An 18,175-nucleotide genomic window follows, 5' to 3' on the forward strand; every position below is an offset into this window, starting at 1 on the left:
ACTTTTCCTGTGAGAAGTTGCTGAAGAATGTAATGACGCAAAGTGAAAGTGATGCTAATTTGGAGGTGAAGCATGAAGAGACTGGAAGAAGGGAAACTGTGATCAGGTTCTTACTTTTTTAAAGAATCGTAGGCACACTGGTTGATGCTGTGGCCTGTGCCATTTCTACTCACGGATTTCTTCAATCCCTCTGTCTACTAGGAAGTAGCCTAATTAATATGTGAATACCGTGTTGATCCCCTTCTAGGGATCTGGATTTGGTCTCTCTGATTGCGTCTCTTTGCAAGAGAGACAAGAAAAGGCAGCAACGAAGAGCCAAATTACATATCATCTTCTACGGATGTGGTTTGTGGCCAGCTGCCCGCAGCGATGCTGCCCGTGCCCGCAGCAATGCTGTGCCCTGCTTCCTCCCAGCCCCGCCGTCCGTCCCGCTGCATGGCATGGTTTGTGGGACCCTGTCGTGGATGGGCTTGGGAAGCTGATGTGGGTTTGAAATGCTGCTTTTGGTTCCCTGGGCAGCTTTGTGCTGGCGCGGCCGCAGGAATGGGCCAGCGTGCTCTCCTGCATCCCAAGTGCATCCCCAGCCTCCAGCGGAGCATGGCCGGGAGCCAGGGTGGCTGGTGCCTTAGTGCAGGTTTGAAGCACTATGTTTGGAGGTTTCAGAGAAATGTGAATTAAGAGTTTGGGGTGGCTCCAGTGCGAACTCCCACCATAAACAGCTGCTGTAGCCCTGAACATCACTTCTTGGGGCACTAACAGCATCCTATGATGGGCAGCTACCGGGGTTTTACTTGGAGCTTTTGAACACCATCTTTGAAGATCTTCTGTGCCGTGAGCTGATCTTCAGGGCTTGAAGCAGAGAGACAAGGGGATAAGTTGTATTTTGAATTTGGTGGGAAAAAAATGAGTCATCAGAAGGTCAGAGCAGAATTTATTAATCCAAGTCCTTTTAACATTTTCACATGAAATTGTGTTATGAATTGATCAGTTGGGCTTCAGGAAAGGTTGGCTGCCTCATGGTTATTTGCAGCCCCAGGATGGGGCCCTGCATGGTAAGGAGCAGGAGAGTTGTCTTTCCAGGCCATGAGATGAGGGACCTAATTCTTGTCCGGCATTGTGAAGGGCAGGAGCGTTGCAGAGACCGGTGCAACTGGAAAGGGCAGGGCTGTGTTTCTGCCCGGCTCTCGCCATGGCTGATCCCGGCCAGCTCTGCCACGTAACTTGCTACTCCTGTCCTGCAGGGCAATTGCATTGCCGGCATCAAACATGGAAAAAGTCTTACTGAAATTCTTAGCTTTTGTTTAAAACAAAACCAACAAACCCCTCTGCATTGCTGCATTACTGCTGCCCTCATTTATTGCAGCATTTGTATTCTGGATTGATTATTTATGCTGAGTGTTGCAGGCTGGCTGCTTCTGCTGGAAAGAATTCAATTTTGAGTGTGACCTTGTCTTTACTAGCAGGTGAATCGTGTCAAGCTGTCCTTGAGCTACCCTGGGCGAGCGGGAGCTGGCCAAAAGGGTTAGTCATTCGGGGTGAGACTCATAAATCAGTTGCAGGTGGGTGCAGGAAGAAGTGCCAGTGGTTGCTTCTCAGGGTGGTGGGTAGGTAGGTTCCTTTCCAGGGCAGGTCAATGTGCCAAATGACACAAGTGAGCAGAAAAATTGGTTGTATTTGTGAGACTGTTGAGTTTGTAAGCTCAATGGATTGGAGGGAAAGAATAAAACAGAGAAAACTAGTTCTTATTTTTTTTTCTTAGTTTTATTGCTTTCCAGCAGTTGTTGCTGTTGTTTGTCCTAACACAGCAACAATAGCAAAATCCCTTTGGAGGCTGAATGACAGCTGAACGCGCTGCAAGCACAGCAAATGGTTTTCTGCATTGGTATCAGCAGCGCCTTGGACTTGAACCAGATTAGTATCGCTGCTTACAGAAATAAAAGGAAACTGTGTATTTCAAGGTCACTGACAAAAACGTTTCACTGAAGTTTGGCTCATTGGTTTAGCAGCTTTAAGAGATGGCGAGCAGTTTTGAGCAAGTGTATTCTTGTCCTGCAACAAACAGTGACCAAATGCCAAAAAAAGAAGAGAAAAAGAAAGCCCTGTGCAAATGCGTTTGGGTTTCCTCTGACTGAAGCATGACTGAGTTCTCAATGCAGCCTTGCCTAGCTGGAGCCTATTTTAAAACGCAGCCTTGCCGAGCCTATTTTAAAATCCCAAGCAGTGGTGCTGCCTGTTGCCTGGAAACCTCTTCCCAGCCTCGGGCACTCTCAGCCTAATCATAGCCATCGGCAGCTTTTATTTATTTCCCATCCAAAATGTCATCCCAGGTTTCTGGTTTGTGTTTTTGTTTGCTTGTTTTTGTTTATTATTTAAAATGAAAAGACACAAAGTGTAACCATCAAACTCGGTGACTTTCTGTGGGAACGGCTTGCTTGGTTGCCGCTGCATTGCAGTGGTGGGAACTGGCATTTTAAGCTCTGTAAGGTGGTGGGTGGGGAGGGAGAGGACAAGTGGGTGCTGAGGGCTCGAGGAAGCCCCCCAAGCTCTGCTGATGCAGGCAGTGGCTTCCTGTGCCTTGTGACAGTCTCCTCCTTAAGAGGAAAATAAACCCCTAAACATCTCAGAGCCCTTTCCAACATGGGTCCAAGCTCCCCTTCCCGGTGCGGTTGCACCATCCTGTGCCAGACCCGTGGTTCAGCGTTGGGCTGCCTGGATCAGCACGGACTCACCTTGCTCCCTGTGTGCTGGGGAATTGTCCTGCAGTTGGGGTCTGTCCCTGCAGAGGTGTTAGTCTGAGCTTTAGCATCTCCGTGTGGTGCCAGATGAAGGGAAAGAAAGTATAACTCCAATGTTTCCATGTCTTAGGGCCCTTTTTAATTCACCTAAACTTTTGGCCGCCTTAAAACCTTAATTGATGCCACCTCTCCCACAGGAAAACTTTAAACAATTGCTATTTCCGCTTAGTTAGTGAGCACGATCGATCCTGATGGGATGAAGCAGAATTGATCGCAGGAGTCCAGCTATGATTCAGTTGTGTTTCTGTCCAGGGAGTCCCTTGGGAGAGCACTGGGCTAAAATTATCTGGAAATTGGTAACAAATACTAACCAGGACAGCCAGAAGGTTTGTACATGAGACATAGGAGCTGCTTCAGCTGTTCACAAGTTGTTCTTGTGACTTAAATGGATTATTTTACAAAGCTGAGAATATTTGTTCTACCAAAGGCAGAATTAAAAGGAGCTTTGACTCAAGATGCAGTTGAACAAAGGTTGGTGTTTTGTTTAGCAATCTTGTTGCAGACAGAGCAACACGCAAGGCTTATCACGCCATTTCTTTTATTTTCCTCTTGAGTTAATTTAAAGTTTGATAGCCTGCTAAGGCTCTTCTCAGGGTATGCTCTTGTCTTGCAGTCTTAGTGCTGGGGCATTAAGCCCAAATTGTCAGGGACAGACAGAAGAACCCGAGCCAGACAAAGGGCAGACACTTTTTCCATCCTAATCTTCCACAGTGTGCTGGTGATTAAGAAAAATAGACTCATTTACCAAAGGAACTGTGAGGGTGAATGAATCCCGCTCTGAAATCATGTGTCCTTGCTTCTCCATGGAAGGAGAAGAGTGCTTGAGAGGCGGCAGGGGCAGTGGGCTCGGGCAGCGTTGCTCAGCTGCGTAGAGAGGTGGCAGCATCTGTTGAAATACCTGTGCAAATCCAAACTCTACTGTTCTTAACCACTAGAAACAGAAATGACCCTTCTGTCAAATCCTCTGTTCTGGAATTATAGCTGATCTGGGCTGCATTTTTATCTAATGCAGGGCATGGACCTGTTGTTTCCTCAGATGTTTATTGTCTTGCTTTCGAAGCAAAGCTTCCTACAGGTGATCAGCATAGTCTTCCTCTGGGGGAGGGAGGAGACAGAAGGGAGAACAAAGTGCATGTGGGGGAGGCAGGAAGAGGAACAGCAGAGAAACGGTGGAAAACTGTGTGGTCACAGATGGTAAAGCAAGAGGGTTCCTTACCCCGCCTGTGCGACCAGCACCCCTGGATGTGTGAGTGAACAAAACCACACTGCTTATGGCAAGAGCAAAGGGGAAAAAAAAAGTACTTGCAGAGGGGGGGAACGCAGAGTCTGTCTAGCTGAATTCAGTGCTGGAGGGTTTAAGAAAATAAAATAAAAAAAGATGAGGCGAAATGAGTGCTAAAACACACAGTGGTGGGTTTTCTTTTGCTAATGTCTCCCAGCTGCATGTAGTTGGAGCTCATGCTATTGTTTTCTTTTCTTTGTAGCTCAGTTCTCCCAATTTCCCATGAAGATCAGTGTTTTCCCCCTCTTTTCTGTTGATGGTGGCTGTCAGAGGGTTTGAGTTGTGGTGTGCCAAAATAGAAGCTCTTGCGTGCAGCGTTAGGGTTTGTGTCGGTGGCTATGCAGTGCCCGGCGGGATGGTTATTTCTTGGGCTTGGTGGTTCGTCTTGTGTCTCTGATTTGCCATCTCTGTGCAGTTCTGCTAATCTGATTTCTTCTCCCTACCAGAATGAAGAGAAGAGGAACCTTTCCCTGGGGGGCCATGTCGGCTTCGACAGCCTCCCCGATCAGCTGGTCAGCAAGTCTGTCACGCAAGGCTTCAGCTTCAACATCCTCTGTGTGGGTGAGCACAGTCCTCTGCAAACAGACATGGGCTGGCGGCGCGGTGAGGTTGGGACCAGGATTTATTTATTTTATTGTGTGTCCTGCTCTGCCACGGGCCTCGGCAGTGACTTTAAGCAAGTCAGAAATGCCTAACTTTTTAAGAAAGTTTTTTAATTTCAGCGAACTTGAGGTCTCTGGAGTTTGATGCTTCTGAGTTGTGACTTTCACAAGTGACTGTTGGAGACTCATTACCCAAAATTAGAAATAGTTTTGGGAAAAGCTTTAATATATCAACTTTCTGCCTTTGGTGGGGGGAGGAAACAGGTGTGGGACTGTCCAGCTCTGCATTGAGCTGAGCTACCGACGCAGGAGCCGCAGTGAGCGGCAGGGAGGTCCAAGTGCCTGAGCCTCGTGTGTCAAACAGAAGAATTTCCGTAATCAGTGAGGTGTTGCTCATCTCCTCCGCTGCAATAGCTTTGCAATAGAGAAGACTGTATGTGGCAAGTTTAATGTTTCCATTTGCAAATGGGTGGCTGGCATGAGCAGCTTCTCAGTGAAGACGGTGTCCAAGTAGATACAGTCAGATACACCATGTGTTAGCTGAGAGCTGCTGGTGATAACTCAGTCATTTCTGAGTGCGAGCCTGCACCCCAAAGCTAGGGATAAGAGGTTTGTGTCTGAGCTGTGCCTGGTTGATGCTTTCCAAGGGTGAGTCAAAGGGCTTGAAGCATGATTGTCTCTGTGCTAGGAAAGGGAGAGGGAGTGTTCCTGTCTTTATTGATTGTAAAGAATTTATCTCGAATATTGTGAGCAGGCGTGAGAGACTGACTTTAAAATAACTTCATTATATTCTTGGGTTTTAATTTTGGTATTGATGCGATCTAGCAGGCGATGCTGGCTAGAGTACTAGAAACCAATTCCTTCCAGTGATGAGACGAGCATTATTTTTACTTTGGCTGGCTCTTGTACTGTGTGTGAGGTCTGAAGTACTGTAACCTGCTAGATCAGCAGAAATACATCCAGAGACAGCAGCTCCCTGCCTGGCCCTCAATCTGCCCAAAGAGAATATGGCTTTGTACAGACTGTGCAGTGAAACCCTCACAACTTGCACAAGGTTCTCATGCCATACCTACGGCACTCTTGCATATCCAAACCACAAGTAAAAAGCATGGCTGAAATCAGTCAAACTTCATAGGCTTGTTCCTTAGCAGAAGGGTAATTGCAGCAGAGGGCAATATGTTCTTAATTAGCATTGTTCTTGGGGACACCCGAATGGATACTCCTGCATTCTCATCCAGCCATACCGTTTGTGACACAGTTGAAAAAATTGCTGCTTTTTTTTGGTTGGTTGGGGTTTTTTTTTGGTTGGGGTTTGTTTTGGGTTTTTTTTTTTTCTGACAAGAGGAAAAAAAGTCTTTACCCCTGGTTGCCAGTTCCTGCTCCCAGCTGTGCCCACAACTGAACAGGAGAATGTGGCTTGCATCAGTAATAAGTTGTCCATATGACTTTCAGATTAATCTAGAGCACCAGGCTGGTTTTATTTCCTTGCACAACTCTTAACCACAGCTGGTAGGAAGCAGCATGTAACTCTGCCCTATCCTGAGCACCATGTGGTATTTATGGCTGTGCTTGAAGAAGGAAAAAGCCCAAACCCCTTGGCAGCAGCAGGCACGGCACCTCCCTTGAGCAGAAACTTGCTCTCCCATCGGCGTGTCCGCTGTAGTGCTCCTCGGCAGCGGCTGGGTTCAGCGAGAGGGGCTGTGCTCAGTAGAAGCAGTAGCTGTCTATGCCAAGGTGCAGCACGATGGACTGCCTGGGAAGTCAGCAGGGAGCAGAAGGCCAGGTCCTTGGATTTTGCCTCTCTTCGCTCCCTTGGCCAACAGGGCTGCGTGTTGTGAGTGAGGAGTTTAAATGGGGCCCCTTGTAGGCCAATCTGGAAAATATCAGAGTCTCATTTAGTTACCAGGAGCAGCAGTTCAAAGCCCTTCTGGCTCACAGACAGCCTGTGAGCCAAATATTCTGGGATGGAGCTTGGTTTGTGATGCATCCCAGGTGTCCTTCAATGGCTGTTGGAACAGGGGGGCTACAGATGGGAAAATTCTCCTAATCTTACCCCTATTGGTTCTCCAAGAACTATTCTCTCCATACCAAGTTTCTCTGCCATCCTCTCTTGACTCCATGTTCTCTTCCTCTGCATGAAGAATCATGGGGCAAAAAGGCAACCTTTAAGGAAGCAGAAATACTAAAGGGAAAGTCCAGAAATCAAGAGCAATATGAGATGAAACTGGCTGCATTGCAACCCAGCCCGGATGATGGCATTTGCAAGATCTCCCTGTGCAGCTGGAGCTCTTCAGGGCAGAGCAGCACCTCTTGCTCTGTCAGACAGCTGCTGTCTTGCTGAGATTGTTTGGATGCCTGTGGAAGCTCACGTCTGATATGACGGAAGAGTTTGCTGCTTATTTCCTCCAGTTTGGCCAATTCTATTGCACAGGTGGCCCCATCATCTCAAAGCATAGACTTGCTGTCTGTGATGTGTCTGTGCAGAGCGGGACCATCTTGGACAGTTGGCGTGTACCAAGCCAGATCTCAGCAGCTCACTGAGTGCCTTGTGCTGAGCTTGCGGTGCTCTTCAGAGGGGAGAGTAAAAGAGCCACAGAGCCGACGCTGGTGTAGCTGCTGTGTGGATGGAGGGGGAAAGGGTTACAGCAGAATGGGCTTTAGTCCTCCGAGAGTTATTAATGGGACATGTGGTGCTGCAGGGTTGAGGGCTGTGGAAGAGGGACAAGGTGCTTTAAGGCTTCCAGGCAGACCAAAGTTCAGCTGCACAGTGAAATCGTGAAACCTCCATCCAGCATCTTTTCTGCTGTGAAGAGTTTTTCAGTCTGATGGCAAGTTGTCCTAGCAGGTCTGGAGCTGCCTTCCTGTTTCTCTGCACTGAAATAGGCACCCAGATTCCCTCCTCACAGGGGTCTCCACTCTCTCAAAAAAAAAAAAAAAAAAGTTGGGAATCTCACAGGAAGGAGTGAGAGGAAACCTCACTGTCAGACTTCCCTGTCCCCTCCGTGGCACACTGAACACCCATTGCTTCGTGCGGACCTGCAGTGTTACCTGGAGCTATCGCTGCGTTTGGGACAGCCAACAACTGACCCGAATAGTCCTTCTCAGTGGGAGCAGCTGAGTTTTACTCCTTCTCATCTGAAGACCCAAAAGACTACTAAAACTTTACTCTCCCTAGCTTCTCTGGTGCAGGATCCTGAGCAAAGTCAGGGCACGTGGAGGGGAAGAGAGTGTGTTTGTGTTTTGCTGTGCTGTATGGCCATCGCTGGGGAGATGAGACCAATGCGCTCTGTGTCAGCTTTGCCTTAAGCATTGATGGCCTTCGAGAATGCAGTTACCTTTCTGACAATTATATGTCTGTCCACAAGCAATTTGTAGTAACCTTTCACAGTATAATTTAGTTCTCTGTGTTTACTGTTCTTTGAAGTGCCTGTGACAAATTCACGCGCAGTGAACTGATGATTTCTCCTTCCTAGGTGAGACTGGCATTGGGAAATCCACACTAATGAATACCCTCTTCAATACCACGTTTGAGACGGAGGAAGCCAGTCACTATGAGAGCGCCGTTCGCTTGCGGCCACGGACCTACGACCTGCAGGAGAGCAATGTCCACCTGAAGCTAACGATTGTGGACGCGGTTGGATTTGGGGATCAGATAAATAAAGATGAAAGGCAGGTCTCGTGCCATCTGCTTGGCATTTCTGGGCTTGGCTCTGATGTTTAGATGTGAACTGCCTGAGTCCTGCTTGCAGTGTTGCAGCAGAGGTGTCCATGTTGCTGTTAATGGAATAGCTCCCTGCAGTGGCTCTGGTTTGGGGACTGAGTGTAGGGGGGGGTTGGGTGAGGAGCCAAAAAGAGATGTCATACGAGGTCTTTCCAGTAGAGAATGGTGTCCTCCAGGAGTGTGAGCAGTTGACGAGCTGTCCTCAGTGCAGGGTTGGGAATTATCTGTTTTGGCAGTGATTGGTGTCTCTGGACCTGTCTCATTTAATTACACAGACATCTTGCTCAAGCCCCAGGTAAAGGCTTTCTGGGACTCCAAGGTCTCTCCTTGGTCATGTTGCGTTGCTACAGCCAGGTGGCTCAGCCCCGAGATCTTGGCAAAGTTTTATCTCTGGAAGTAGTCAACTTTCTGTGCTTCACTGTCCTTAGACTTTGCATGCAGCCTCAGGACACTCCAGCAACCTTTGGATTATAAGGTCTGTGTGTAAATGCCATGCTTTTCCTGTTGTAAGGCTAAATTGTTTGAGTCTTATAACTACTTTTTAAATGATACCATGCTATGTCGAGGAGAACTCCTTAAGCCTTCAAACTGTTTAATTGTGAGCTCCAGTATCTGGGTTGCTAATGGTATGGTTTTAGTTACAGGCCAATAGTTGAGTACATTGATACGCAGTTTGAAAATTATTTGCAAGAAGAGCTGAAAATCCGCCGATCTCTCTTCAACTACCATGACACGAGGATTCACGTCTGCCTGTACTTCATCACCCCGACCGGGCACTCGCTCAAGTCCTTAGACCTGGTGACAATGAAGAAGCTGGATAGCAAGGTAAGGGGTTGGAGACCATGGTCCCTTTTTCTGGAAGTGGTGATGCTTCTGTTAATATTGATTGTCATGTGGGAGGTTTTGTTCCTTTCGTGTAAGTGCTGGAGTCCTTCCTGCACATTAGCTGAGCCATATTTAGGACTCTGGTAGAACTTGGCCTTCCCTGGTGAGTTGCTAGGTCCTGTGCTTTTTTTCTTACTGGCTTTCCTGAAAAAAGTCAGGTGAAAAACCTGTTTTCCAGCTAGCTGTGTGAAGTCTAGAGTGTCCATTGTTGTAAGAATCTTACCCAGATTAGTTCGTGTTTATCAAAGCTATCAGCTGCATCTTTATTAGCTCTTCTTTACAGGTGTGCAGGTAAGGATGTGTTCCAGCTCCTGCAGTTGAACTGTGGAAACTGTGGAGCCACCTCTGCTGTCCTGACCTGTCAGCAGGAACAGGGGGACTGAGAGGAGCCAAAATTGTAGATGTCCTAAGGTGTGATCAGTACAGAGGAGACAAGGGCTGAAGAGAAGCATTGGCTGTGCATGCCAGCACACAGGGAGTACGTGAGCTGTTGGTGCTGGTAGTGCCAGATGACCTAGACAGCAAATCACAATATCTTATGAAAATGGAAATATGGTGAGAAACTCTCAAGGTCATAGGAATCTTAAAAGTGGGTCACGAGAGGGTCTAGCTGGGGGTTGCTGCTTTGTGTGTAAGCTGCTACTGCCCCGGGGGGCAGTGGGTTACTTAACTGGCTACCGCTGCTATTCCTGCAGCTTGGAGAAGGTTTCTGACACGCTTCTGGTTGTTCCAGCTGGCTTCCAGGGAGCTGCAGGAGGCGTCAAAGGCCACTGCTGTCAGCAGCATCTCTTCTTTTCTTAGCAAGAATTTCCTGTCTTTTCAGAGCAGTATTTTAGCAGCAAGGTGGTTCCTTTCAGATGGCAGATGCTGATCAGTCTGCAGAGGGGCAGGTGAGGCAGTTGGGACCCTGCAGTACCCAGGGATGCCCTGGATTACATTTAGGGAATGCTTTCTTCTCTGGCTGTTGTCCAGGTGCAGGTCTATCGGACTTCCCTGGTGGGTAGAGTTCCCCCTCGCCGGGTGCCTGCTGTTTGCCCTTGCCACCCGGGGCTGTTGGTTTGCTTTTCCTTGGCCCCACTCCAGAGCAGGCACTGCCTTCCCATTGCAGTGGGGTGTTTGTAACTGTGGTGGCTGTTACACTGACTTCATCAGGAATCTGAAAACTTTCCCTTAATAAACTCTTGTCTCTTGGGCCTGTGCCAGCATTACATGTTCCCAGAAATATGTTTGGAGGAAAGCTGTTGCACGATTCCCCTTGGCGCCGGTGGTCCCACAAAGCTTTTCTCTTCCTTCTGCATTCCCTACTTTTCACATCTCCCCATGGCTGCCTTTAATGTGGTCCTTGAGTAGTACCAAAATAAATCCTTTGTACTTGTGCAGAGATGGGAACTTTGTGTGCACACAAGCTTTTTATACTTTTAAACTTCCACTTAAAATGACTTCAGAGAGGACTATTTATCCCTTTACGCTCATCTTTCTTCTTACCACAGCCTGAGAGTATCTTGGATTTCATTGTGTGGTGGCTTTGCAAAGCATGGACGTGGAAATGAATAAGCAAGTAGAGGCCGTTGATATTTTCTGGGTGTCAGGAGTTTATGCTGCATTTCTGCGTCAGTGTCATCTCAGGACATCAAGGTGCTTTCCAGACACTCCTCAAAGATTTGTGTGTGACAGTGCTGTGCCCCTTTCTAGTACATGGCAACCACTTGTGCTCGGGGGCTGGCACGTGCGCAGGGTGAAGTGGGGTGTCAGCAAACCCCAGGCAGCTTTCTGTCCGCTCTGGACTGGTAACAGTGAGTGGTTACCGTAGCTAAGCAGAGAGGTGATGTGCACTGACTCATGTCCGCAGTTGTGCAAGCACACCTGAACGTGACTTTCCCTTGGGAAAGCTTTACGTGGCTGGTGGCCCCTACTTTATGGTTGAAGAGTGGAGCCCATGGAGACAGGAGGTGTACCAGAGGCGATACTTTGCTGCGTGCTCTGCTGGCTCAGGCTCTCAGACTAGTTTAACGTGGGGTTTGTAGGAACCTGGCTCAGTTACACCTCCGCTTTAGCACACCGGTGACAAGGCATCGAGTGTTGGGCAGGCTTTTGAATCTGTGTGACAATTTCAAGAATGAATCTTGCTTTTAGTGTAAAGTTTACAAAATCCCTTCTGGGTAAAGCTGTCTGGTAAACAAACTCTTTCCTTGTACTGTAATACAGTACTTGTTTGGCTGAGCTCATGGCCAGCTGTTGTCTAGGGTATTTAATTACAGCCAGAGAGCTAGAAGCATTTTCAGAAGCGGTTTTAGGTAGATGAAATGTGGCTGGCTGGGAGGTGGGAAGCACGTATGACCTGGCAGGGGTTGGCTTTCCATTGGGTTTAACCTGAGGAAAGAAGGAGGTAAATAAATAAAATAAATAAAATTGCATCTGTATCGGATGAGAAGGGGATTTATTGATTTAAAACGCAGCCCTGCCCTGGACAGTGCCGGCAGAGCTGTGTGCGGCCATGGGCGTCCCGGGGCTGCCTGCTTGGTGTCCCTGGCTGGTTTCCCGTCAGCGTGTGCTGTTTACGAGCTGCGGCTAATTGCTCGCCCTTCGTGAGCTGACACATCCTAGGCGGGTCACTGGCCAGTGGGGATGCTTCGGGTCAGTTTGTGCCTCTGCTGTTTGGTTTCCGAGGTAGGATTTGCCTGTTGGCTTTACTGGAACTTGCGTTCAGGAATACTTTGGAGATAGGGAAAAATCCAGTTGTATTTCACAGGGTGAAAATGCACAAAGCCTTATTATGTTAGCAAAATTATTTTCTACCAGTTGACCTCTTTCAGCACATTCTTGTAAGTTTTATTTTCGGAGATGAGAAATAACTCTGTGGTCAGAATGACTTGGGAAGGAGGTGCATTCTATGTGTGTGCATGCCAGTTCACTGCCTTGTCTGAATTTATTATGAAATCGTAATAAAAACAGTAATAACTTAAAAAACTTAAGGAACTCACAAGGGAAGAAGAGAAATGAGGGAGATACACCCAAACGCCATTTCTAGGACTTTACGGTATTGATGTTGGCTATTGATTACTGGAAATACAACAACTTGTAAAACCCTTTTGGGTGTTGACCTCTGTGACAGCACGTGCTGGCTGAGTCGCCTTTTCAAAGCGTGAGGAACCTGGTTGGAGGGGACTTGAACCAACCTCAATTTGCACCTTGCTGAGTCCTGCCAGGGCAGCAGCTGTGACCACAGAGCCTGTCTTCTCCTGCTGCTGGGAAAGCCATGCCAAGCTCCAGGCTCTGCACCTCCTCGGAAGAAGAGGGGGGAATTGCTTAGGCCAACTGAAAATGGACTAAAATCACCTCTTTTGCTGGTTTGTCAGTGTGCTGGCTGGCTGGAGAGCAGGGAGCCCCGCACACAGCAGCTCCCTGGCAGTGCCTTCCCCTCGCAGATACCGCTCCTGAGTGTGGGGGGGTACGTGAGCCCTGAGCTCACCCTTTTTCTGAGAGAGATGGCGGATCCTGCTCTTTGCAGGTCAGCGAGGCACCCAGCTGTGGTCATGGCCCTTTTTTACCTTTGTAATGAGGACATCGACCTGCTGAGGAGTGGAGTGAGCAGCAGACCTTGTTCTGCACGGGTTTGTGGTCCTTGGTAAAAGAGGCCAGATCAGTGGCTGAGAAAAAGAAGGAATTTATCCTCTGAGATAAATTTGCAATGAGCAAATTAAGATGATTTTCTTTTGGAGTGAGTAAATCCTCTTGTATTTAGTGAGTGCTAAACCAGAGGGGACAGGAAAAACATGAAGAATGGAAAAAACATTGAGCTACAAAGAGAACTTGAGCTGGGAAAGCAAGGTCATTTATTTTAATGGGCACCCATTGGAGACCAAATGGCTGCTATGAATTTCTGCTCCATAGGACAGAAAGCTGTTGGGAAATGTTAGATGGCAAATCAGACTTTCCCCTCATTTGTCTGAATTCTTGTGTTTTACTGCTATGAATTTGGCTGCTGTTCAGACAGACGAGTTTTGTTGTTGTTTGTTTAAGCAGTGGTTTGCAGTATTGCACTTGGCTTTTCTGGGTACAGCAGCATTATCTAATAGAGGTTCCTGTGACAGATCCTGCCCTGCTGTAGCTCTCCTGAGCATGGGGTCATAGCGAACCACATCCCTCCTGAAGGATGGGGGATGTGGCCCTCATTGGCTTTAGATCTTCGTAGGTGCTGGGCATGGGGGGGGGGGGGGGAGGTGGTGAAGCTGCACGGTGTGTTGTGCTCGGTGACTGCTGATACAGAAGCAAAGCTGAGCAAAAAGAGGATGAAAACAAATCTCTGATCTGCTGTGCGGCACCCTGCACCTTTCCCAGGCGGTCCATGTAATCCGTGCAGCATGCCTGAGTTGTGATCCTTACGGAGAGGCCCGGGGAGTCCTCAGAAAAGATCTGCAGCTGCTGCAAAAGTGTCTGAGCAGTCCCTGCTCCTTCTGCTTAAGCTTGGGGAGGCTTCACAGCAGCTTGCTGCAGTGTTTCATCCTTGCGCTTGTCTTCTGAAACGGCTTGTCAGCGCAGCCAGAAGTGGACAGGTGATAACTCAAGATGTGACAGTTATGCTGTCTCTGCCTCCCTCGAAGCGTGTAACAAAATACATAGGTGAGAGCAGCGGCTTTGATCTGCTCATCGTGTATTTATTGCAGGATGTTTGTCTTCGGTTTATCTAGAAGCCTTGTAGCCAAATTAGTCCTGGAAAACTCTTCCCTCTAGCGTTCAGCTGGGCTTGTGCTGCAGCTTGCATGCAGAACCTAGCACCTTTGTGGTTATATGAAATGTAAAGCAGCCAACGGGGCAGGACCCAGGCCACCCCGCGAGCACCCGTGCTCCCGACAGAGCTGCTTTGCCTGACTGATTCTCATCCGGTTGTTTTTCCTTCTTTCCATCTGCTGTAGGTGAACATCATCCCGATTATTGCCAAAGCAGACACCATCTCCAAGAGCGAGTTGCACAAGTTCAAGATAAAGATCATGAGCGAGCTGGTCAGCAATGGCGTGCAGATCTATCAGTTCCCCACAGACGACGAAGCAGTCGCTGAGATCAACTCTGTGATGAATGTGAGTAACGCTGCCAGTCGCATTGCCTCCAGAGTTGTGACAAATTAAACTGCTGCACAAAAACGCACTTGAAGGGCAAGTTTCATTGGGATTGTCCAGACACTAAAGCTGTTTGAAAGTTGAGTTGTAGATCTGACAGATGCCTAAGGCTATTGCATACAGAATTAATTAAAATGTGGCTCTTATTTAATCTGTGGGCTCTCTGGAGAAACTCAGTTCTAAAATTTGTTTTATTGAATTTTTGAAAAATGTTTTCTTCAAAATTCATTCTGTCTGCTTTTAGGCTACTTTTCATTTGAGGAGAGAGAAACTTTGAATACAAATTTTACAGTTAAGATTTACATTAGCCTTCTGACTTAAGGAGACTAAGCAGAGAAAACCCAATTTAAAATAAAAAAGAAAAATATTTAGACTCTATTTTGTCTATTTTGAAATCCCAAGATCAAATTCAGACGTGGCTGAAGCATATGCAAAACACTTTCAGGTTTCCTGTCTCCCAAATCAGAGTGCAGCTATTGCAGTAGAAACAGCTGAAATGTTTCCATGTTAATCTTTTAAATAAAAAGTAGCTTTTTCATCAAAATGAACACTTTCCTGCATAGCTGTCTCTGATTAAATGCTTTGTCTTCCCTGTTTTCTTTTTTTTCTTTCAGTAGACAGTTGATTCCTGGCTCAACTAGATATGTGTTTTAACTATAATAGTTCTTTAGTTCTTTTTTGCTGAATTCATGAAAAATTTGGAGGATGCACTCTTTTTAAAATAATTGTAAGCTGTGTGCATTGGAGGGGGAAAAAAAAAAGATTTTTGCCCGCTTCTCTACCAGTTCCACACCTCTGGATCCATTTCTTCTTAAACGTGAAGGATTCTGTCTACCTTGTCCTACTGAAGTGCCTGCTCTGTGGCTCCTCTCCTGCAGTGCTTGAGGACGGCGCCCTGTTTCTGTGCTACGCTCGATGCTTTGCAGACTTGGAGAGCAACGAGCACATGTTGTATCCTGCACATGTCCCCTGCAGTGCCCACACACAAACTGCTGTGCCAAGGCCTCTTTACGGATGTCTTTGCTTGTGCTTTTTGCAAGGCAGGGAGTGCCCCGCTCTTGGCGTGCGGAGAGACTACAGATGCAAGAACAACCTGACACACGGGCAGAGGGAGCTCAGTAATGATCATGGTGTTCCTACAATATTTCCCTGTCTAGCTCAGTGCAGCCAGCATTGCTAGTAAGCTGTGCTATGGCCCTACGCTGCTCTCTGTTGTAGTATCCCAGCTCATAGTAGAGGCTGCTCTGAGTATTGGAGACTGCTAGCTGCAGAGGAAGGACTTTTTGAAGTAGATCCTGTGCCTGGGTGAGGGGGACCCACTGGTCAGGCGCATCTCTGTGGGGCTGGCCCATGCCCTGAGTCCCTGGCCTTGGCTCTGTTTCAGGCTCATCTGCCCTTTGCTGTGGTCGGCAGCACGGAGGAGGTGAAAGTCGGGAACAAGCTGGTGAGAGCTCGGCAGTACCCGTGGGGAGTGGTGCAAGGTAAGGGCTGGGAGCCGGCTGCCTGCCACAAACCTCCCTTGTGTGTGCGCACACCGGCACCCTCTCCAGCTCTGCCCTCCTGCCAGTGCGTGTGCACGAAGGTGCTAAATGGTGCAGAAATGTCCTGTGCAGCCTTTCGTGGGTTGGACGATCTTTCCTTTGAATTCCCGTTCCTACCAGCAGGTAGTAATGGTCAGTGGGAATATCCTCGTCCAAGGGGCTGTGTTGTGCCCTGTGTGGGACAACAGGTAGAGGCGCCTGGGAGGGGAGGCTCTGGAGTGAATGTCTATGGGTGTTTGGGCTGCCCTGCCATGCCTGCGGTCTGCTGATGTCTCCCGTTGATTCCATCAGTTGAGAATGAAAGTCACTGCGACTTCGTGAAACTGCGGGAAATGCTGATTCGAGTCAACATGGAGGATCTTCGGGAGCAGACTCACACCCGCCACTACGAGCTGTACAGGAGGTGCAAACTGGAAGAGATGGGGTTCAAGGACACAGATCCAGACAGCCAGCCCTTCAGGTGAGCGGCCTTCATGTCTAGCATCAGTCTAGAGCAATAGTTTGGTAATGACACCCCAAAAAATGGGAGGTGTGTAGGTGGTATCCACAATGGTGGGCTGGAAAATATCAGCACTGGGTTTGAACTTTGCAGCTGGCTTTGACGTTCCCTTCCCTGCCTGTTTGTCTTTCAGCAACACACAGGCATGCGTTTCCGCATCACTAACGCATTGGTGTCCTAAGAGTCTGGATTTCGTTTGCTTTCTTCCCCAGCCTCCAAGAAACGTACGAGACCAAGAGGAAAGAGTTCTTGGGTGAGCTCCAGAAGAAAGAGGAAGAAATGAGACAAATGTTTGTTAACAAAGTCAAGGAGACGGAGGCAGAGCTGAAGGAGAAGGAGAGAGAGGTGGGTGTGCCAGAAACCTGTGAGAGGAGCCCAAAATACAGCCAGCATAGGATCTGGGTCTGGGCAACGTGTGAATCCTGGAAAGCACATGTGGCTTTTAAGCAGACCTCACCAGCCAAAGCACACACACACCTTCCTCCACTCAGAGGAGCTGGGTAATGTTTTTAAAACAGTATGACTGGTTTAGGTGCCTCACAAACAACAGTCTTGCCTGTCCTGTGCAGCGTGTAGGAGACTCGGCTGCTGCTTGGTGAGTGATGGGCAGTGCAGGATGTTTTGGTGAGCGTCCATCCCAGGTAGACTTTGCCCCCAGAGGCTCACTGGACAGCAGAGTGAAGGGGGCAGCTGGGCTGGAATCCCCCAGGTCACTGGTGTGAGGCCACAGGCAGCTGCCGTGACTGGGGAGGAAATAAATGGACCATCTTCAAAGCTAGTGAGGAACGACAGAGTCCATGATGCCCACAACCCCCTTTGCAGGGCTGCAGACTGAGCCGAGACCCTCAGTGCACGTATCCAGGGCTCACGCTTTCTCCTGGTTTGATACGTGGTGTCAGGCAGAGCTGAATTTATTGTGTCTCCCCTGCTTTTGGTGAAGAGGCTGTGATTGCCCAGAGGTCAGCTCTGCCGAGGGGCTTGCGTGGTGCAGGGACACTGCTGTACCCTGCCAGACGCTCGGTCTCTGTAGGGCAGCTCCGGGGGGAGTGGGGCAGAGGGAGCGCAGCCTGGCGCTGTGCCGGATGTGATGCTCAGAGGGTCTGTCTCCTCCCAGCTGCATGAGAAATTTGAGCACTTAAAAAGGATACACCAGGAAGAGAAAAGGAAGGTGGAGGAGAAGAGGAGGGAGCTGGAGGAAGAGATGAACGCCTTCAACAGGCGGAAAGTAGCGGTGGAAACCTTGCAGTCCCAATCCTTGCAGGCTACCTCACAGCAGCCGCTGAAGAAGGACAAAGACAAGAAAAAGTAAGTGACTGGGCTCGAGTCTTTTTCTCCTCTGCCGCTGGGAAGCTGGGTGTCTGCTTAGATGCTTTAATGTTTGTGCAGTTGCTTGGAGGGCAAATGGAAAAGGGGATTTTGGAATCCTAATTCCTGCCCTTCTGAACTCTTTGCCTAAAGCCCCAGGGAAGCAGCAGGTGGAAGGGATCCACAGTTTGAGGCCATTCTCTAAAGGCTGCGAGTCCTGCAGGGTTTCCCCTTGCCTCAAGTGATCCTGTGAGCCGTCTGCTCCTGGAGACAGATGGGAAGGTGACTGGAAATAAGCTGCATCCTCTCCCCAGTGAGAGGAGTGGGGACAATCTCAACACAGTCATAATGTCTTGCAGAGGAGGTCCCCTGTCATGCTCTACCTCACTGTGATCTGTAGGCTTGGGGCTCTCCTTGGAGAGTGCGCTTAC

At 48.5% G+C, this 18,175-nt stretch overlaps 1 protein-coding gene across 5 annotated transcripts in view; it reads left to right on the plus strand.

Annotated features, from left to right (window-relative positions):
* Positions 1 to 18,175, plus strand: part of SEPTIN8 (septin 8) — a 47,085-nt gene that overhangs the window by 12,832 nt on the left and 16,078 nt on the right. For 4 of the 5 annotated variants that reach the window (XM_054841639.1, XM_054841638.1, XM_054841641.1 and 1 more), the window contains exons 2-9: positions 4,524 to 4,638; positions 8,153 to 8,348; positions 9,039 to 9,225; positions 14,199 to 14,360; positions 15,784 to 15,880; positions 16,232 to 16,400; positions 16,652 to 16,784; positions 17,554 to 17,744. In XM_054841639.1, coding sequence (XP_054697614.1) covers positions 4,524 to 4,638; positions 8,153 to 8,348; positions 9,039 to 9,225; positions 14,199 to 14,360; positions 15,784 to 15,880; positions 16,232 to 16,400; positions 16,652 to 16,784; positions 17,554 to 17,744 — 1,250 coding nt within the window. The remainder of the gene's footprint in view (positions 1 to 4,523; positions 4,639 to 8,152; positions 8,349 to 9,038; positions 9,226 to 14,198; positions 14,361 to 15,783; positions 15,881 to 16,231; positions 16,401 to 16,651; positions 16,785 to 17,553; positions 17,745 to 18,175) is intronic. The other variant, XM_054841640.1, reaches the window with a different exon arrangement.

This window comes from Grus americana, chromosome 14, assembly GCF_028858705.1.
Source record: "Grus americana isolate bGruAme1 chromosome 14, bGruAme1.mat, whole genome shotgun sequence".
NCBI classification, from domain to species: domain Eukaryota; kingdom Metazoa; phylum Chordata; class Aves; order Gruiformes; family Gruidae; genus Grus; species Grus americana.